This window comes from Eubalaena glacialis, chromosome 3, assembly GCF_028564815.1.
Source record: "Eubalaena glacialis isolate mEubGla1 chromosome 3, mEubGla1.1.hap2.+ XY, whole genome shotgun sequence".
Taxonomy (NCBI): Eukaryota; Metazoa; Chordata; class Mammalia; order Artiodactyla; family Balaenidae; genus Eubalaena; species Eubalaena glacialis.
The window spans coordinates 47958499-47981610 of NC_083718.1; the positions used below are offsets into that span (position 1 = coordinate 47958499).

Here is a 23112-nt window from a genome sequence, read left to right on the forward strand (position 1 = left end):
AACAAGAATAAAAGATGCACCTCAGCTTTCGTGATGTGCAGCATTTGTCCATCGGCCAAAATCTCCAGCTGAGTAGACTCTGTTAGCATCCGCCCATTCTTATACCAGGTGATGACTGGAGGTGGGACAGCATTCGATTCACACTCCAATGACACTGAGGTGCCCTCTCTTACATGAACTACAGAAAGAGATTCGCTGCCATGATCTTTAATGCTTGGGGGCACTGAAGGAAGAAAATAAGAACAGAGAATTTTTTTTTCATAGAATGCTCAGATAGAAAATATCTAATACCAGTTTAAAAATGAAAAAATCTTATGAAAAAAGTATAAGCAAACCATAAACAGTCAGGGAAACTTTTTTCTTGCTTTCACCAGCTTGGTTGATAGCTATACAAGTGTATTCACCACCATCAGATACCTTGGCCCGGATAATTTGTAAAGTTCGACCACCTGTGGGCAAATATAATGCAAACTGAAGTTTGGTACAGAGGTTGTTGTAATAACTACCTTATCAATAAGATAAATAGCAAAATATATCCTTACCCTTAGAGGAAAATCTAAGCATAGATAGAAACATATAGAAGCATTTCATATATAAAATGAAAGAATTTAATCAGTTTCCTTTGATCCTTTTATTACTATTTATTCTACTTCCTTATAAAAGAAGAAATTAATAAAATTTTCTCTCCAGTAACCAAACATGGATAATAGAACTGTTTCATATAGATTCTAGTGAGCAAACCATAATTGTACTATAGTCAGTATATGTCAACAAGTATTTCTGGGTTTAAATCCCCCACAGTGCAGAAGTGGCTGTCCGTCTGTTAGTCTATCTACTGATATTAATCTATCCTCAAGGAGCTTTAGGATCAATTGAAAACAACCAGTGATTTTATCCAATGAAAGTCTTTACTAGTCTATCACCCCCAAGTAATTGCTAAGCAGTTCTGTTCCTAAATTTCATAATTTCTTGAAGTAGACCTTGTTACTGTACATTCCCACTGAAATCATAAAGTCTTTACAGTCTTATCCTAATGGCCCCAAATGGCCAAAGAGAGGCATTTAATGTGAACAAATAAATGCAGCAAGACAAAAGTTTGGAAAGAAGACTAAGTTGAAATGCCATTTGTATTAAAAATAAAGAAAAATGAGAAAGTGTTGCCCACTTCATAAAGAGTTCTAAGTTCCTTACCGGGCACAATGAGAGCATTTGTGTTTAGCTTGATAGGCTGTTCATTCTTGAGCCAGCTGAGATCAGGAGGTGGAAAACCGGAGACCTCACAGGTCAAAGAGATGAAATTGTTCACCACAACAGTGAGATTTTCAGGGTTAGGACCAATGACACTTGGAGGAACTATAACAGTAAATATATTAAGAGTGAAATATATTGGTATTAATAGTAAACATATTAAAAGTGAAAAGTGATATTATCAGTAATACATATTCCAATTTATGAATACAAGCCCAACCACTGTACTCTGCTAAAGCACTGAGTTAATGATACTGTTAATTATTTACCTTTCTCCTTAGAATTCCCTAATGCCTTCATCAAACTCAGGTCCATCAGTTTTGTTTTTCCCAATTGAAACAGAATACTAGAATTTTCAGACAGAATTATTCTGCATTTTATTTGTAAAATGTAGTTGCCAGTTCCTAAGATGGTTTTGTCAATGTACACAGACCTAATACTGCTTTTTATTAAATACATTTGAATATTCTTGTTTTTAATATTATATCCTTAAAGTTTTTATTTTCTTGCTTATAGAAATAATAGAGTAGACCTGTTATTTTAGGGTATCTATCAATAAATTATACAAATTATTTCAACAGTGTAAATCACTGACTTTCAAGATAAGCAGAAAATTTAAGAAATAAGCAACACAATGGCTTATTGTTCAAAACCAGAAAAGAACTCCAAAAGCAAAAGCAGTACAGAGAAAAAGTGGAGTAAAAAAAGCATAAGATTAATAATGCAATGCCAATTATGCATGTCAAAACACATGCAGATGGAATAATAGATTTTTTACAAGAACACACGCACGTGGAAGGAATAACATTATACATATTTGAATGGTTTCTATGTGGGGGGTGGGAATAGGAGTGAGGAATGAGCATAAAAATGAATGAATACATTAATGAATGAATACATTAATGAATGAATACCTTAATAAATAAAGGCAGAGGTGGGTTTTGCTCAGGCCAATGAAGATAGTAAGACATGAAATAAAGAACACAACTAATGTAACACTCTATTATTATATTATACTCTATATTATACTCTCTATGCTATATTATACTCTTCTATATTAAGACTGAGGTCTTAAAATAGCATCAAAAACAAAAGCAAAAGATCAAAAGGCAAAACTGCTTTTTAAATTTTACTCTACATGGTTTTTTTATCCACCAATTTTCATATTCATTCATTCACTCATTTATCAAATATTTATTAAATACCTACTGTATTTCAGATGTGCTAAGTGCTGATACAGTATGAAAAATGTAATAGATAATATCTATAAAGAATTAATAATTTGGTGATAGTGACAGACATTGAACAAAAAATAACAGCTAACATTGTTTTGAGTGGTTATGCTGTGCCAGGCACTGAACTAAACACTTCATGTATACCATTTCATTGGAGGCTCAGAAACCTTATGTGTTAGATACAGTTCTTATCCTCTTATTTATTATAGATGAGCAAGCTGAGGCAGAGAGAGGTTAGCATCTTGCCTAAGGTTTCACAGTTAGATACTGGAAGAAACTGGAAGACTGCTGTCTGGCTCTAGAGTCCTGTTCTTAGCCACTGTCCGATACTGCCTAGTAATTACAAGTGTGATGAGTGTGAGTGTCAATCAGAAGAGTAGGGTGACAACAAGGAAATAACCTAGTTTGGGGGTCAGGAGGAAGAAGTGACATTAAAAAAGATGCTGAAGTATGACCAGGAATAAGATAAGCGGAAGACAGATAATGGATGTGTCTTTCAGAAAGAAGGCATGGCACATACAAATGCCCAAATGGGGAAAAGAACATGGCACCAGAAGGCTGACATGACCAGAGTCTGAAGAGCAAGGCTGCTGGGGAGTAAGGTGGAGAAGGCAAAGATTAAAGGACTAAATAGTATAAAATCCTGGAGGGTCTCCTGGGCATCATTAGAATGCTGAAATAACAGCCTAAGGAAAGGAAAGCAGAAGAGTGGTTTACTCAAAAATTAGCTTAAAAGGTATCAATCTGGCCACAGTGGAGGAAACTGGAGAGAAGGCTAGAAGGGACTCAGAAAGACCAGTTAGGAGACTATTGCTGTAATAAGTGCAAAAGATGATAGTGCTATGCCTAGGATGGTGTCAGAAAGGACAGGAAAGTGAGTGGATCCAGAATATTATGTAGGTAGAATATTTAGGACTCAATGCTTTGGGGGTGAGGTTTAAGGAGGAGGAGGAATCAAGGATGACATTCATTTTACTGGCTCAAACAATGCGAAGATGGTGATGCCGTTTACTGAGACAGAGATCCCTGGAGGAGGAACACATTTTTGGGAAAAGGTAATGAGCTCAGTTATATACACATGGTCTTAGAGTGACTATTAGGCATTTGTGTCAATAAGAAGTAGATATTTGAACAGAAGAGTCTAGAGTTCCTGAGGCGGCCCTGGCTGGAAATAAAAATTTGGAAACTATTTTGCACATAGATGGTATCTGAAATTTGGGAATTCATGAGATCACATAGGAAAAGAGTGGGAAGAATAAAGTCTAGAGCTTGGAAAACTAAAGTGTAATAGTCAAGGAGAGAAGGAGGAACTGGCAAAGACAACTGGGAATGCGAGACTGGAAAGGCAAGATTATCAGTAAGGGGTGTGGGCATCACAAAAGCCAAAGGAAGAGAATTTTTGAAAAAGATAGTCAAATGCTCAAGAACGTTGAATGCTCAGAAGTAAGAAAGATAAAGCCTGAAAATGCCTGTTGGACTTCTGATGTCATTTCATGAATTCAGTGAGCAGTTTCATTGGAGTTGGGGTGAAATCCGGTGAGCAGTGGTGGGAGGAGTGAGGTAAAGGAGACAGTAAATACATTCGGCTGTTAGAGAAGGTTGCTTTGAAATGGGGGAAAAAGAGGAGGCCGCTGAAGAGAAAGACTAGGTCTAAGGGAGAGTTGTTTTGGGTTTTTTTTGTTTGTGTTTTTGGTATTGTTTTAAGAGGCAAGAGACGAGTAAATTTAAGTGCTCTTGGGAAGGAGTCAGTAAAAGTGTGGATTTCAATACTGGAGAGGAAGAGAGGAGATTGTGAGATTTTTGAGGAGGCGGTCGCCAGGGATGTAGAGTCAAGTCAGTCTTTAGAAGTTAGAGGAACGCTCCCATCTTGTGTTGTAACGGAAGGAAGACATGGCAGCATCACATGCAGCTAATATTCTCATTTTGATGGTAGGAATTTGAAGTGGTTTCAGCCATATGCCTTCTCTTTTCCCTGTAAAACAGGAGGTAAGGGCACTGACTGAGTGAAAGTGAGAGGCGACTGTGATTGACTGAATGTTTGTGTCCCCCCAAAATTCATATACTAAAGCCCTCTCAGTGTGGCTGTATTTGAAGATGGGGCCTTTACGGAAGTAACGAAAGATAAATGAGGTCATAAAGATGGGGCCCTGATCCTACAGGATTATTGTCTTTATAAAAAGAGACACCTGAGAGCTTCCTTGCTTTCTCTGTCCAGGCGTGCTCAGTGGAAAGGCCTTGTGAGGACAAAGTGGCCGTCTGCAAGCGAGAAAGAGCCTTCACCAGAAATTGAACCCTGCTGGAACCTTGATCTTGGACTTTCCAGCCTCCAGAATGGTGAGAAAATAAACTCCTATTGTTTAAGCCCTGCAGTCTCTGGTATTTTGTTAATGGCTGCCTGAGCTAAGACAGGGGCCATCTGACATTCAAGAAGGTATGAGTCACTATGGAGTAGAGCCATGAAGAGGCAGTATAACGGGCTCATTTCAAGCGGTATCTATGAATTTATCATAACACCAATATTCCTGACACCAAGAGTTCCTCTAGCCGTAGTTAGCTACCTAGGTGCAGGTATGGAATTCAGTGAGAGGTAATACAGAAAAGCAGCTAAGTTTAAAGCCTCTGGAATCAGACTACCTGAGCTAAAATCCTGGTTCTGTATTTGCCAGCTGTGTAACTTTGGGCGTGTTACTGAATCTCACTGAGCCTCAGCTTTTTGATCTGTAAAAGAGGTATAAAATAGTACCAACCACCTGGGGTTACTGAGATAATTAAGTAAAATAACATATATAAAACACCTGGCACAGCACCTGGTCGGTATCAAGCAGTCAGTGTGTTGTGTTGTTATATGCAGAGTTGAGCCTTTATTGAACAAGAGTGCTGAGAAGGCATGGGCTAAGAGAAGTGATTGATATGCTGGTCCATGAAAGTTAAACTGGATGTGAAGGCAAGTAAAGACACAGAGGGTTGAAAAAAAACTGGGAGGTCAACAGACTGAAGGTCAGAGTCCAAAAGAAGCAAGCGATATTGTACAGGGAGATAACAAATGGTGTGGTTTTAAGTGAAAACAATTTAAATTGTTTCTTCCCCACATGAATTTTCCAATATTTAAGTATGGGTTCCTGGCTGCAGGCAGGAGCTCAAGACACTGTTAACTGGTAAAAGAGGAAACCCCCCCCCTCCTGAACTCCAATTCTCAATAGTAAACCCGAGTGGCTTCTGCCTCTCAAGTCACGCAAGGCTGCTACTTCAGGTGTTTTTCCTATGCATTACAAAGAGGAAATGAATATGAAGGAAATATAATAAAGGAACAACAAATATTTATTTAGCAACTACCATGACTCTAGGCTAGGTTTAGGAAGACCAAGGTCCGTATGAAATGACCATTTGCCTACAGCATTTATAATAAAGTTATGGGATAGAGGTGAAGATACAGACGTATAAAGATAACAAGGTAGCATATGTAACTGCTAAAACTGGGGTATTTACAAGATGCTTTTGATCACATAAAGGAGGAAAAATTAATTCTGCCTTGTGGAATCAGGAAAAATGATCAACATTTTTATTTTTCAACATTTATTCTACTGTACTTTACAGATTAGATTACAAATTAGATTACAGATTACTTTAGATTACTTAGATTAGTACAGTATACTTTCACAATGATTATATTTGTTTATTCTTCCAGGGAATTCATAACACATTTCTTCTATTTTGGTCAGATTTACTCAAAAAAAACTTGCTAAGCACTGGGAATAAAAAAAGATAAGAGTGCTTCAAATATCTGTTACACAAACACCAAACATTGCTAGACATCAATACTCCCTACATATCGCACCAAAAAAAGAATATCCATTATGCTAAATAAAAGTCTTTTGAAGGAAGAAATTTTTCACTAATGTCAAATTTCAGCTATTTCCAAAATGAGCTAGAATTTTGTATATGAATCACATGTTTAAAGAAAATCTTTTATAATAATTGTTCACCATTTCCAATTTAATATTCTGGAAGCAGCTGTGCATGATGAAAATAAAACTAATTATTTATGGCTGACATCTAACTGCTTTTTTAGCAAAAAGTTAGTATTTATGGAGTGTCTAGCATTTATTGAGAACTTAGAATCTAATAAATAAATTAGGTGTACTGATGGTTTTCAGGAATTATTTAACTCTATAAAGTTACTTTTTCTTCTTCAGGAAGTATATTATGTACTGGAGGGTGTAACTCAACATGAATTCTACAATTGAGGACAGAAAGTGGTTCCAAGCAGGCCCAGTGGGTAAATTTTTATGGGTAGAAGAGCTATATTTGGTTCTAACTTCATATAAACTTGTAATCTTTGGGATTTCAAATTGTGATTTTTTTTTTTTTTTTTACTTTCAAATATGTAGGAGTAACTATTTTTTCTTAAGGGACTGAAATAATATAAAAACAGACTCCCTAAAAGATTTGTACTTTATAAATCGCACAAGCTGTGGTAGAAAGAAAGAAGGGGAAAGGTTGAATGAATGCAGGCTCCACACATTGTTCAAGTTAAAAAATGCAAAATAAGCCTACATAATCTAAAATACAGTTTTCCTGCTTTTCCAAGCATACTCTAACAGATGTTTTTGGAACTGAGCTCTTACCATGAACATTGAGGTTAAAATATTTTTTGGCACTTCCAGCTGTGTTCTCAGCAATACACACATACCTGCCGATATCTGTTATTTGAGTGTTTAGAATCTAAGGAAAAAAATGAAGAAATTCCAACTGAAATTTTTTTATAAAGCAACTTGTCAATTTTTGAGAATAAACAATACATACTCTTTCTAGCTAATGCCAGATAAGCATAGGAAAAAAGTTTTGTACATAATAGTGCTGATGCTGGTTTTTATTAGGTCAATCAAATAAATATTTATAAAGATTCCTAATCAGAAAAGGCAAATTTATACATACTTGTATATTGGCTATGAAAAGTCCCAAATCATTCTCCCACTTTCCTATCTACATCCCTGGCAGTGTGACTGTGAAGCTTCTCCCATCAGGGAGTGGAGTAAAGATGTAGAATTTGTGTTGGCCTTGTGACTGGCTTTGACCAATAGAGCATGATGGATGTGACAGTCTTCCATTTCAAACTTAGACCATGTGCACCCTGCCACCACCACTGTGTGAGGAAACCAGGACTAACCTGCTGGAGGGTGAGAGGTTATGTCGGAAGAGTCAGCCTCGTTATTGCAGCTGAGGTCCCAGATACGTACAAGAGCCCAGCCAAGATCAGCAGAGCCACGGATTCAATCCACAGCATGCAGACACTTGAGTAAGCCTTGCCGAGACCAGAAGAATCACCCAGCCAACCAGAAAGCTTGTGAGCTAAATAAATGCTTACTGTTTTAAGTTGTTTGGAGTGGTTTGTTTTATGTAGCAAGAGTTAGTTAATATAGCAGTTATATTTTCTTTTTTTCATTATACAGAAATTTCTATCCATCTATATATCTTTTGGCCCTAGCCAACAGAAATATTTAAGTATTTAGATAGAGGTTGTATAAGCATCAAAAAGAAATAGTCATGGTGTTCAGAAGATACTTTGAGAATTAAAGGTTATTTACAAGCAGTGAAACTCATACTTTTTTTTTTTTTTTTTTTAATAAAGAACCCCATGGAATAGGTCCTGTGTTGGATACACTGATGCTTAGATTCTTGGGCCTATACAACATCATTCATGTTTGGGAAATAATTTCTTAAGCTGCATCCTAACAAAAGAGTGGGTGTTATTTCTACAAATGCCTATCTTCCTTTTAAGACCCTTGAAAAGAAAAATATAGACATGCCCATTAGTGAACAACAACTCAGGATATTTATGTGGTTTCCATTATTATTTATTATCAATTCTTTGCCAATAGAGGACAAATTATAATCTACAGGGAATCTTAAACCATCTAGAATTTAATCATCAGAAATCTGCAATGGAAAGAATTGTAATAATTTGGTTTTTATCACAGAGGCCATATTGTAGTAAATTTAGGGGGGAGTGTGTGTGTGGGTGTGTGTGTGTGTGTGTGTGTGTGGTGTGCTGAATGTACAGATAACCTCTGGAAGAATTCACACAAAACTGTTAACGGTGGTTACCTTTGATAGTGAGAAAAGAATGAGTAAGAAGAATTTTATTTTATATATCCTTTTTATGATTAGTTATTTTTGCCAATATTTATAAACCAAGACAAATTATTTTTAAAAGCAAAAAAGACAATTATTATAAAATACAAAGTCAAATAGCTATTTTTAAATTAGATTTTTTACTTTTACCTGCAGAATTCTTCCATTAGATAGAAATTTATGATGCTCATCTTCTAGCAAGAACTGCCCATCTTTTTGCCAGGAATTTCTCGGTGTGGGGCTGCCACTGGATAAACACTCCACCAGCATGCTCTTGTTCACCAGCACGGTGACCTCTTCAGGGAGATCACTGTCTGCTCCCTGGATAACTGGCGGCACTAATAAGTGATTGCAACAGAGAGATAACGACAGGAAACAGGGTCTTTTCTAAATTATTCTAGTTTTCTGACACTTTTAAAAAGTTTGGGATAATAGAGGAACAAAAGTTGAAGAGGAATTCATGATTCTGAAGTAACACTTTACACTAATAAATTAGGGGGGGTGATAAATCTATGTGAATTTGGGTTTATTCTCTTCCCTTTCTTTACCTATCCTGGGCTAACCCCTCCCATAGTTTCCTTCGCATTTAGGTTAATCCCAATTCTTCCCCAATATATCTTGTCTAGTTTCTCTCTCAGCCCCTTCCATGGTGCCCTCTGGGTTTGCAAGCACACATGCAAGTGGCATCTGCACAAATTAACAGTTAAGTCTACTTGGTCATCTAGACAAGCCAGGTAAATCTTTAAAGTGTATTTGAAATGTACAGGTTTGGTCTCATTTGCAAGGGAATTGTCTGGGCTACTCAAAGTGTGTTTCCCCAGCCTCGGTATCAGTGGTATCATGATAAGCATCACCTGGGAGCTTGGCTAGAAATGCAGATTTTGGGGTCTGACTGAGCCTTCTTTAGTTGGCATCCCTAGGAGAGCCAAAGAAGTTTGTGTTTTAACAAACTCTCCACGTGATTGTTATGCATGCTAGAGTTTGGGAAGCCATGCTCTAGATCTTTCTACATATATTCATTCTCATTTAAAACAATAATACAGAATCAATCCAGGTTCATGCCCACCTGATGTTAGACTAGTCAGTTATTAAAACACACATACTATCTGTAGAATTTTTAAAAAAATGGAAATGTTAAACCAGGAATGCATGTGTTGGCTGGTTTTGTAAATGTAGAAATTCATTTTCAAAACAAATAATCACTTTGTTTTGTTTTGAAAGCTTAGGTATTTTGTTTTACTCTCTTAAAATGTACCATATCTTTATCAATCAGTAAAGAATGTATGTTTAATGCAGATGCCTTCTTGTAGTATTTGGGTCTCTCCAAAACTAAATTGAAAGTCTATAAAGCAAATAATCAAGGCTACAAGGCCCCATAATAAATTTCAGTGTTATTTTGAATGTAAACTTTCACATTCAAAATTAGATGATTTTTGCTGTACTTTAGATAACATAGAATATATAGCTTGAACTGCAGATTAGTAAATAATAAACTTGAATTTCAGATTAAATGAGGCTATCAGTACCTCCACACCATGAAAACTGATCAAATGAAATGTTGGGACATAAAGATTCAATGTTTTCTTCAACTTTTACCTGGAGCTGAATCGTTAGGAGCTACCAGGAGATGCACTACAGGCCCAAGGTCTGACCTGTAGAGGCCTCCACCAAAGCTCTTTGCTCTGACCTGCCCTCCAGCTGGATTACACCTCTCAGAATTGTTCTTAGTGGCACTTAGGAGGTGAGCATCAAACATTGTGAAGTATTCCTAATTTAGACAGACTTTGTGGGCTGTTTTTCTTGCTTTGTTCGTACTTCTCTAAACTCATCTCCAACATGCTTTCCAACTTCCTCCTAATTAAAAATAACAGACTGAAGACATGAACATCTCCCTATGACAACCAATCCCTAAATTCCATTTCAATTTAACCAAATTCCAGTTCTTCCCAACCTATAATATCTTGCTACTTTATCAGATCCTTCCACTCAGTCCTAAACTAAATTCCTTCCAAACTTAGGTCAAATTAAGCCAGGTGGTCTAAGATATTCCTTCACTGCTCTTGATGATGTTAGCACTGATTTTAATTGTCTTCTTATCACTACCTGGTAGACTTTAAAATCTATGTTGATGACCCATCCCACCCTAGTTTCACCTCTACCCCACTTCAGCCAGCCACAGACTGTCATACCTTGGACCATTCAACATAAACACTTCTGCCCTTTGCAAGTTCATAAGCTCCCTGAAGAAGGTCTGATGTCTACGGTATTCACTGCTGTATCCTCAGTGCCTGGCACAGTGCCTGGCACACAGTGAGTGATCAATAGATATTTGTCAAATAAATGAATTTTGAATTCTTGTGTTTTCTCTATTTCACGTCTTTTCAGGCTTCCTTCATAAGCTGGTTTTTTGTTTGCGCTGAAAACTCTAGCCCTTCCACTCCTCCCCCTTACAATCAATCAGCCTTCCTGCAAGCTCATTTTTCCTCTTCTTCTGCCTAGGTCTCAGAGTGGGTCATTTCAGCGATGCTCTGTCTCACTGCACATGCTATGTCCCTTACCCTCCAGTGCTTCCACAAAGTGTACCTTTGTTACCTTGTAGCACTGCCTCCATGGCTCCCCTCTCCCCACCCTTAGGTCACATCATCTGTTTTTTCTACCTCTGATCCCGGGCTAATGAGGGTGGGTGCAGAAAGCTATGACTAAGCCAAATAGCTCCAACTTCAGTGTTTGACTGTCTATCACACCCCCCATAGTGGCAATCTCTAAGGTTCTCTGTTTTCCACAGGCCCAAATACCAGCCCTGCCCCTGTCTTTCTTCTTCTCATACTTAAGGACTAAATACATTTGATACACATTCCCACATATCCCTTCTTACCATTCCAAGGTATGGCAATTCACTACCATGAAAGGCTAGTTGACCCCTCTCGGTTTCTTGATTGCATTTTTCCCCTGTTCTAGAACTTGCTCCATCAATCCTTGCCCCCTCCTCCCATCAACACACATACTTGAAACTTTAACTTGTCTCTTTCTGTTGGATCATTTTCCTTGGTCTATAAGCAAGTTCAAATCTCTCTTAAATATGTTTTTTCAAACAAGCTCTTTTCTTAAAACTCTATTTCACCTCTTCCTGCCTCTTCAAAATGTCTTAAGAGTACTCTATATTTGTTTCCTTTTCTTTCTGATTATTTGCTCCTTATTTATCCTTTTGTTCTGTGGCTTTGTATCACACCATACTATACATAAATTGATCTTCGGAATTTCACTAATGATTTCTTAGTTTCAAATGGCCTTTTCCCCCAGTTTTTATTTTCTTAAACTTACTTTAGCATTCCATACTAAACCCACTTCTTGATAACCTTTTCTATGCCTTGAATAGGTGATATGGTAGTTTACTACTTTTCATTAACTCCTCAGATTGTTTCTCCTCTATTTTCTTTTTCCTGTCTCCTACTTGTAAATGATCCCACAATGATTTTTTTTTTTTATCTTCTCCTAAGCTATCTATGACCCTTTCTGTTGGAAATCTCATGCCTTTGAATATCACCTGTTCGTGGATAACTCTCAACTCTATATTCTTAGTTCAATTCTCTCTCCTGTGTTGTAGTTCCATATTTCCAATGTCTCATTCAACATCCTCCTAAGTATCTTGGTATCATGCCAAATTCAATACGTCCAAAACAAAATTGACTTCCTTCTTCCCAAGTTATGTTGTTTTCCCAAATCTTCTATTTTTATTGCTCTTGCTATAATTTTCTTAATCACCCAGGATAAAAATCTCAGTGTCATCTGATACTCTCAGATAAGTGCCTAATGCTTCATATCACTTAATCACTTTCTCTGTAAAATCTTTCATACCAACTGCTTCCTATACATTCCTACTGCTACTTCTCTAGCTCAACTGCTTCTCATGGAAGCATCTATTTGTTCCTGCTTCTAGTAGCATCACCTTTCTTTTCCCTTAAAGGTGCAATACTTCTTCTACTCTCAGTCCCTGCATTCATAACATGACTGTGATCCAAGGGTGGACATATGTATTACGCCTTATCAATTAGGCCTCTTGGCCTCTGTAATTGGTTCAGAAATGGATATGTGAGTCATGCTTGGCCAGTTAAAGCCATGGAAATCCAATTCTGGGACTTCAGTTGTAAATACTGGATAAGAAAAGCTTTCACTTTGGATGTGAAACTAAGAAGATGTAAGATTATAGAGTTTCCAGGGGCCCACTTGCTATCCAAAGGGATTCCCCACCTGAGAGTGATGCTAACAGAGAAAAACAAAGCCAAGAGAAAGAGAAAGGTAAAGTTTGGTGGACCTCTTTTGAGCCATAGAAGTCAGATATGACTATAGCCAGCTCTACTCTGGGACTTTTCAGGTTCATGAATCAGTGATTCTCTCTCTCTCTCTCTCTTTTTTTTTTAAGCTAGTTTGTTATTTGATACTTCAGGAGTCCTAACTAATGTGCTTTCAATTTGTATAAGGCAGCTCCCTGGGAAAGCTCTCAGTTTCTGATTATGTCTCTAAAATGCTTAGTGCAACATCATGCAAACATGAGTTCCTCAAAAAAACTTTTGAGGGAAAGAATGCATAATAAACAAAAAAACGAACAAAAAACTCACAGAGTACATGGACATCATACTGAAGGGAATCTTCTCCAGCCTCATTCACAGCCACACACATATATCTCCCAGCATCTTCTACTTTAGCCCGGGGAATCTGTAACACTCGCCCTCCTGAAAATATATCCCAATACATATTTTTACTTCCCTAAATCTTAGAGTGAAAGTGATCATAAACAGAGATATAATTTTTCAGGAATGCTGCTATGTGGTGACTTCTTGCTTTTACAGTTTTGAACACATGTAAAAGAAGTTTACACTGTTGGAGGCAAGTACTGATTTGAGAAAATAATAGCCAAGGATATAAAAGGTATAAAGTATACCTTTATATATATGATCTTGAAAGAATAACTGTGTACTTTTAAACTTTTCATGTTGATGTAATATCAAACTTAGAGAAAAGTCGCAATAATTATATTAAAAATTTTACCTGTGTTTATCAATAATTTGTATTTCAATCCAATTGTTTGATCTCTGTCATAAAAATGTACATATTAACTTTATTTATATATATAAATGAGTAATACTCTCAAATGATTCAGAAAAAGATTGAGAGTATATTGGAGACATGATGCCCCTTCATCCCTAAATATTCATAAATATGTATTTCATTAAAACAAGGTATAATGATCAAAATCAGACAATGTAAAATCTGTGAAAAAAGTACTATTGAACCATAGTCCATATTCAAATTTCACTATTATTACAATATTGTCTTTAATAGCTATTTTTCCCCAAGCCCAGATCCAATTTAGGATCACATGTAGTTGTCATTTCTATCTAGTCTCTTTTCTTTTTTTGCCAAGATATTTTTTTATTTAATTGAGATGAAATTTACATACATTGGAAGGCACTGGGCTTTAAGTGTACAATCTGATACATTTTGACAAGCCTATTTGAATGTTTGCTAAAAGTAAATAGAAGCCTTGAAAATATGGTTTTTCCACAATTTAAAGATCTCCTTTTCCATCAATAAACATGTAATAAATAAAATATTTGAAACTAAAATCTTTACTATTGATTTATGAGAAATGCATTTAATAAACTAAGTAATAACTATTTGCAAATATATTCTAGAATTTATCATTAATAATGTACAGAAACAAAACTGATTATTTCATCACACTAGTTAGAAAAATGGAGGCACAAGGGAGCCAAAGGACTGTCTTAAGTTGATAGAATGATCCCATAGTAGATATGAAAATTAACTAGGTATTCTATCCTATGTCAGATTCTCAGCCTAGACTCTCCTAGCTTGAAGCTACATAGATACCAGTGGCATTCAGTATCCTGTGTCAGTTAAATTACAAGGCCAGAAAGTCAATCAATTTGACTGGTCTAATAAATGAGAAGAAACACATTTGACAGAGATTCAGATTTTCACCCTGTTCCTAGCAATCTTTACCTGGTAAAATCAATACTCTATCACTTGAGGTCAGAGGGTGGCCATCTTTATACCATGTCAGTGTAGGAGGAGGAGCAGCGTTTGTCTCACAGTAAAGAGAGATGGGATTGTTGATGATCACATCCTTGGCTTCACCACTCCTGCCAGTATCCAGCATGTTTCCTATTTCCCAGAGCTTGTGAAAACTTGGAGGAACTATGGAGAAAAGACATGAAATTTTGGACTCATGTAAATGACAGTGTCAATCCATTAAAGAAAGATCTTGGCAGTATTTTCACAAGAGTGATTTGTACATGTAATAAATTAGACAATGTGAAAATATTTTCAAGTACTTATACACCTACCAACTTAGTCCTTGGCTAAAAAAAGTAGTAGACAGAAGTCAGAGCTGGTTCTCCAGTGGAAGAGCAAGAAGTATGGAGCTCAGAATGCTGTGCTCATGCTTTGCTCTCCATTCCTGTTCAAAGGCTCTAGCATTTAGAAGATAAAATGTCCTGCTCTCAGGAAGGACCTACTATAATAAACATGGCTAAAGAATATGATCATAGCAGGGAAAACTAATTTTGAGAAATCATTAAAAAATACTGGCTCAATAGAGCATTTCCCAATGATTTGTCTTATTCAGAAAACTAAAGAAGTTATGCAGCCAAGATTAATAAGTCTATTAAAAAATATAATGGGACATTCTCAAAGTTTTCTGGGTGACAAGTATGAACTTTCTAGAAGGTAATTTGCCTGTACATCAAAAGCACTGCAAAAGTGTATAACACTTGACCTAAAATTTCCATCATTAAGAACTTATGAAAAATAAAAAATGTGCAAAAGTTTTAGGTATAAAGATGTTCAATGAAGCATTATATATGAGTAGTAAAAGCTTGGACACACCCAGACATTCAACAATAGGAGTCTGGTTAAATAAATATTTGGATACTCAACTGATAAAACAGGTATAGTTATTAAAAATCATGTTGAGAGTAATAATATCAACAATAATAGCAAATATCATTTCTTAAGCATTTTGCTAAGAGTTTTATATACTTTATCTTATTTAGTACTCACCACAATTCTACAAGGCATTAATTCTAAAAGTGAGAAAATGGGGTTTAAAATATTTAGGTAACTTGCCCAAGTCACAAAGCTTGAAGGAGCCTAAATCATCATTCAATTCCAAGTGTGACTACTTTAAATTCTGATATAATGTTACATTAGCTTTCTGATAAACTTCATGATATAATGTTAGGGGAAAGCTAACGTAACAGAGAAGTATGTATTGTGTGATCCCAATTTATAAATGACCTATACATTTACAAAAATATATCAGAAGGAAACACATACAAATAACTGAGGTAATCCTGAATGATGGGATTATTTTCTTCTTTGTTAATTTCTTGAGTCCAAGTTTTCAATAATGAATTTATATTATTGTCAACAGAAAAAAAACACTATTTAAAATAAACCAAGTCAAATCTCTTTTTCATTGCTTTGCCAGATCATATAAATTAAATTACATACAATAAACATATTAGTATTACCTTGTATATTCACATCAAAATCCAGCTCATCTTCACCTGCGATATTAGACGCTATACACGTATATCGTCCAGTGTCTGATATTTGAGCCTCCCTGATTTGAAGTGTGTGTCCATTGGCAGCAATAGTAACATGATCATCTGCTTTAAGGGGCTGTGATTCAATTATAATAATGTTATCATTAAGTACTCCAGTAAATCCTCTAGGGCACCATGCAGTTGAGAGTTTTATTATTCTTTAATAAGTAAAAATAAAAATTTAGGTGAAATACTCAAGACAACAATAACAATTTACTTTGAATAAGCTGACTGTTTTTGAGTAATCATGTCTTTATTTATTGAAAATTGTAATTCTTATAGTTTACATGTGTGCCAGGTGTTTCTGGGTGGTGCATTTATAAATTATTTATGATGAAAAATGTTCTTAGATGCCATATCCATTTATCCATGTTGGAGAAAAAGAACTTCAGCTGATCCCACATTGTAGTAAAAAAGTGTATCTTTTCTTACTATTTTGTAGCAAATGCTAGAGTTTTATAATGAAAGACTGAAGGCATTAGCATAGTCTGATTTGATTTAAAAATCACTATTGCTCATTCAGAAACATCATTACTTCATAAATGAGAAAATTTAACCTAGATATATTTATATTATGATGTTTTCTTGAAAACATTACCGACATTTAATAGGACATTTCTCATCTTCTAAACACTTCCGAATATACTAAATTCCCTCTTATTCCTTGAAAATTTTAGTTCCTGGCTCACTGTTACTCCTTCCAATGATACTCTTCTCATAATTCTTGGTGATTTCATTACCCACATAGACAGTCATCCAATGCTTTGTGCTCTCAGCTCCTTGACCTCCTCTCTATTTTTTTTTGCCCCAACACTCTCTCAGCCACTCAATAGGAGAGTCATACCTAGAACTTATAATTACCAATAATCACATCTCTTCAGAATCTCAGTTTCAAGTTCTCACCTTCTGACCACCACCTCTTAACTTACTAACTCTTTTCCTCTAGAATCCCAACTCCCATAATTTTTTGATCCCATGGGAGGACCCAAAATTCACTGAACTTGCAATCTTTTCCCTATCACTCACTCTCCTCCTGACCCAGAGAAGGTCTATTATGGCAATCACTCCTTGTATAAACTACTATAAAAAAATCAACTCCTTTGCCCCCTCTCCCTTTATCTTATTCCCCTGGCAAAACTGGTTAATACCAGTTTCTGTCCATTCTGAACATCCCCTGATCTACTCAAGAACATTCCTCCAGCAACTGTGTCCTCTCTCATGTGAGTCATCATCAATTGCTTTCTTTCCACTGGATGATTTCTATGTGTATACAGCAGTATAATTTCCGCATTAAAAAAAATCTCATTAGACTGCAGCCTAACTCCACATTTTTCTATTCTGCTTTAGAGCCAGTGACTTTAAAAAGTTTTCTACTTTTGCTGTCTCCATTTCCTTCCATCTTTTCTTGAATCCTCCAATAAGACTTTCACCATCTCTACTTGACCAAAATGATGTTGTCAAGGTCACATGACAAGTGACATCCATGTTGCTAAATTTACTGGTCAATTCTCAGTCTTTATTTTACCTGATCAGTGGGATTTAACACAGTTTAACTGGTCTTTATTTTGAAAACTTTTTTTCCATATCTTTAAGGACACATCACTCTCTGCCCCACAACCTCTAAATGTAGGAGTACCCCAGGGCTTGATCCTTGGACCTCTTCTCTTTCTACCTAAACTCACTCTCCTAGTGGTCTCATGCAAAACCTTGGACTCATCTTTGACTCATCTCTTTCCCTCACATCCTGCTACCACCTTCATCCAAGCAATCACCATCTATCTCCTGGATCATGGCAATAAATTCATTTCTGGACTCCATTCTTCTTCAACTAGTAAAGAAGCCAATGTAATCTTTTTAAAGCCTTAAGTCAGATCACATCACTCCTGTGTTCAAAATTTTCCAGAAGCTTTCCATCAGAATAAGGGAATAAGGCCAACTGATGTACAAGCAGTATGATTTAACCCTATCTCTCACCTTTCTCTGTGTTCCCACTAATCACTGCACTCCAGCCAAATGCCTCAGGGCCTTTGCCCCTTGCTAGTCTCTCTAGAATATTTTTCTCTCAGATATCTTATGTCTGCTTCCTTCAGTTTCTGTAAGTTTCTGCTCAAATATCACCTTATCAGTGAGGCCTTCCCTAGTGTAAGAGATCACACCTCTCACACTCGCTATTCTTCCTGACTGAATTTTCTTCATAACATTTACCTTATCTGGCACTGTATGCTTTACTTGTTTGTTTAGTTTCCCCCTCCCCCCCAAACTCCATATGAGCAGAGATTTTTGTCTGTTTCCTTCACAGCTGTATCACCTGCACCTAAAATAGTGTTTGGCAAATACTATGTGCTCAGTAAATAATTTGGGATGCAATGTATCATTATTAACATTATATCACTTATATAAAAATAGTATAATTTAAACTTTCCATGTCAAAGAAAAACTTCAGAGCATGAATATACAAAACACATAGATTCTATCAAAATTTACTGTGGTTAATGCTGCCAATATTTTTGGTGGCTTTTCTCAAAAACACTGTTTCACTCAAGTAGTGTTGCTTATCTGAGAAATGAACTAGAACTCATTTCTCTTATCTGAGAAATGAGAAGAAAGGATATGGAAAATAAACAAAAACCAGTATTTTTTGTCACATTTTAGGGGACCAATCCCAAATCTTGAAAAATTCAGCAATTTAACTAAAGCATCATAATTGGATCAATTTCAGTCTGGATGTGAAACTAATTTAACTATTCATTATGAAACTTAAAAAAAAAACAGCCCTAATTCCTAGTACAAATCTAGACTTTATCCTATTTTTATGTGTGTATGTGCCTGTGTATATGTGTGCATGGGTATAAAATGCAAGGAAAGAAAAGGTTTTAGGTAAAATTAAAAATAAAATATTAAAATTTGAAAGGTGAAAGGAATTGTTTCCATGCAAACTCATATAGAGTTGATATTGTACCATGAAGTGTGCTTGTAGTCAGAAAAGAAACTGTAAACAGAACATGGTGGGAGTTCCATATTTTTCCTTTTGCAATGGCTTCCAGATGAAACTTGCTTATAAGAGATATTTTTTTTCCTGGCTGCCAGGATTGCAAAATCCATCTGTGATCTGAAATAATGAAGTTATATCTTTCTGCATCTTAAATCATGATTCTGACCTGAACATCTACAACTGGAATTTGACTGACCATTTGGTTGATTATGTGTAAAACAGGACAAACATCAGCTTAGCTATGTCACATCTGTATTAAGCAGAGTGTTAACAGCAGCTAAAAAAAAATCTATTTTGGTCTTAAAACACCAGCACATATGTTTTTAAAACATGCATGTTAGAAAATAAGTTGAATGAGAAATAAAGGCGTGTGGTCTGAAAGCCAGATTACATAATTGAAGGATGTGTCTTTTACTGAAAGTTCTTCATTGCCCCCAATTAATTGTATTGAGCACTTAATCATCACATTTAGCTTATTTTTTTCATCTTGGAACATTAAAAATGTTACCCTTTGTAAAAGAGTTAAAGGTGTTTAGAGAAAGTTCTGAATAAACTTAGCACCTGTGTTATGCCTATCATTCTAATCTGGCTCAGCACTGTCTTTGCATTTCTTCTCCACAAAGTTTACTTACTCTGAAAAACCACAGAGAACAAAAACCATTCCCCAGTGGGAAGGTGGCTGGATTTTCAAAGACAATTGCTAACGTGTATTAAAACAGTCCTTCAAACTTTAGAGTGATGAAATAATACTAAAATTGTTGAACATGGTTCAATTTTTTTGCAGTTTTATACTCTAGGAGCATGGGATTGTGCTAGTTTTAAGGTCACATTGATTCTCTGAGTTATCTGTGTCTGGGTGTTTTGTTTTTTAACTTAACTGACCATTTTAGTCTATAAAAAACCATCAGCAAATGAAAAAACTTGACTGGCCTGTCCATCCTTGTACCAGCTGAGAGAGGCAGAAGGAACTGCATAGACTTCACATTCCAAGGTCAGGGTGTTGTTTACTTTGATCTTCACTTCTCTGGGGGAAAGACCTGGCCCCAGGAGGTCGCTTTTACTGATTATGGGTGGAACTGCATAAACACGAATATTAAAGTATTAAACATTAGTTCTTTTAAATGGAATGACATGGAACACAGTGAGGATCACTTAATAAGAAAACAAGGAAATAACTTAGGCATTTTCTATGCTCTCCTATCATCAAGGACCCAAGTTAGCATCTTATGAAATGGCAATGTTCATATACAGAATGTGAAGAAAACTACCTTTCTCCCCTCATCATTATAATACTGCCAATGAGGTTAATGTCCTTCACAGAACAGTTAGTTTAGGTTGTTCCGGGTCCCCAGACACAGTCTGAGTATGACCCATAGAATGCATTTTATTAGTCACTAAGGGGAATGATTCAAAGAATAAAAGACAATCAAAAAGATGCTCTTCCTTTTTAAAAACAAAATTCTGAAATTTATTGCCTATCAGTGGTAGCATTAGTTTTTTTTTAATAGGTCAATGTACAGTGGATTAGCCCAAAGTCACTGACAAACTCATCGTAGGCTGTTGAATAGAGCATATATATTTAAGGAAGAGTTTTGTGCATGCAAGTACTTATACGCAGCAGAATTCAGAAGAGGGTAATTCACAAGAAAAAAATAGAGAAACTTAAGGAAGTGCCACTGACAAGTTCTCCAAAAAGTTGAAGAGAGCAGATTCAGTGGGCTTTCACATCTTTAAGCAATTGAAGTCATGGACACATTGCTTAATTCAACTTCCATCTTAATGGAGCAAGCTGGATAAACGATAAACTTTAATGATGAATATAAATAATTATGAACGCATAATGAAAAACAGAATTGAAAAAGTTAGAAAACCTGGAGAAAACTAGGAACATAGTGTTCTTTCGGAACTTACTGTAGACCTTCACTTCATACTGCTTTATCATCTCTCCTGCCTCATTAGTGGCTACACAAGAGTATCTCCCAGCACTGTCCTTCTGTGCATTTAGGATCTGCAGAGTCCTACCTCCTGAAAAACAATGGAATACCAAAGAATCTCTGAAGTCACAGTGGCAGCAGGGTTTGCACAAACCACCAGGTTTAGTTCTTACTATTAACACATTTCTTCTTCTCTATGCCAATTCTGTAAGAGACTTTTGACATAGACAAACTACAATACAGATGGGCATTACTCGGTGGATGGAGACATTCACTAAGTCCACGATGGTCCTCCGTGGTAATGACTCTCATGCTCATTCTGACCCTCCCCCACCTCTCTGCACACACTGTAGTTAAGGTTCTTATTTTACTCTCTTCACAAATAGGTCTTCTGCCTTTGTCATCTTCTTCCTCTCATCTACCTGGCCTATCAGTAGAGATTGATCTTGCTAAAACACAATTTTTATTATGGTATCTTTCTTCCTAAAAATCTTCAGTGGTTCTCAATTGACTAAAGTATAAAGTCAAAACTCTCAAATCCAGGTATTTAAAACATGACTCCAACATTCCTTCCTGATCTTATCTCCTACCTGCCCCCTTCCCTGCCATACAAACATGTACACACAATGTCTCCACTCAAGAAGGAGGCGAGGAATCTGTTTATTATTACTTGCACATAGATATGCTATTTTCCTTCGTACTTTCCCATACTAGACATCCTGAAGGATCTGAAATCTCTCCTAACTCATTTCCAACTAACAAAATTCTATAACTTTCTTTAAGGTTTGGTTCAAGTTCTGTCTATGACAAAGCATTTCCTGACTGCTTCAGCCCACGGTGGCCATTCCTTCTTTTGAATTCTTCTAAAACTGGTCACTATCCCATTTATCATAACCTATGACTATTCAGAACCCATGATTATTCATGGATTCCTGTTGTTAATTAACTTTCACATGTATTATCTCTATAAATTTCCTACAGCCAGTGATCATACTTTAAAATTCTTCCTGTTTTCATATATATTATCAGGTATTAAAGAGGAATAAATAAACTCTGTCAATCTAAATACTAACCTTCAAGGGTCAATTCAACAAAAAGTGAATTTCTACTCTTTTTGGCATTCTACATTATATTTGAGCAATTAATTACACTGTAGTATTTATTTACTTGCCTTTTATTTACTTTATTGGTCTTTCAAAAAGTTATTTTAGATAACTTAGATTACAACATACATACAAAATATTAAAAAATAAGATAGCAATAGTACAATACCACCAACAACATAAGTATTTTTATAAAAATAGTCAATGATTCTGTCCTTCTGTAAAAGTAGATGGCACAAATGCAACTTGGGCATCTGAAGTAAGCTAATTACCTGGAAGAATACGGATATTTCGGTTGGATTCTAAAGGAGTTCCATTCTTAAACCAGGTGATGGTGGCCGGGGGATATGAATAAGCTTCACAGACCAAAGATGTGGGGCTGTTAAGGATAACAGTGACATCTTCAGGGATGCCATCGCTATCAACACCAGCAATTGTAGGAGATACTGAAAAAGATTTAAAACTTGATCAAAGAAATATATTCAGAAATTTCTTTATTTGTACATTTCTAAGTTTCCATAGTACTTATTTGTGTAATTCCATTCCCTAACAATTACAGAAACAATTGATTTGTGTTCTCATTCTACACAAAAGCAGTGAGAACCTCAAAAAGCTCACAGGCTAATGGAGGAGATGACACATAAAAAGGAATCATAACACAATGTAGTATGGGCAATACTGGGAATTTTGGTGCAGGATATATGGAGGCATGGCATCCAGTCCCATCTGAGGTGTGGGGTGGTGTGTGGACTCTCATCAGGGAAGATCTCCTAACGGAGCAGATTTCAAACTGAGCCTCAAAGGACTGGTGGTGGTCAGAAGGTGAAAGAAGGGAGACTA

General features: G+C 36.1%; 1 protein-coding gene across 5 annotated transcripts in view; it reads right to left on the reverse strand.

Moving 5' to 3' along the window:
• The window catches only part of HMCN1 (hemicentin 1), a 508722-nt gene that overhangs the window by 131590 nt on the left and 354020 nt on the right, over positions 1-23112 (reverse strand). For all 5 annotated transcript variants that reach the window (XM_061187531.1, XM_061187534.1, XM_061187532.1 and 2 more), the window contains 11 exons: positions 22545-22718; positions 21147-21260; positions 20166-20311; positions 16169-16319; positions 14637-14831; positions 13232-13345; positions 8766-8953; positions 7109-7205; positions 1192-1353; positions 336-449; positions 21-223 (listed from right to left, as the gene is read on the reverse strand). In XM_061187531.1, coding sequence (XP_061043514.1) covers positions 21-223; positions 336-449; positions 1192-1353; positions 7109-7205; positions 8766-8953; positions 13232-13345; positions 14637-14831; positions 16169-16319; positions 20166-20311; positions 21147-21260; positions 22545-22718 — 1658 coding nt within the window. The remainder of the gene's footprint in view (positions 1-20; positions 224-335; positions 450-1191; positions 1354-7108; positions 7206-8765; positions 8954-13231; positions 13346-14636; positions 14832-16168; positions 16320-20165; positions 20312-21146; positions 21261-22544; positions 22719-23112) is intronic.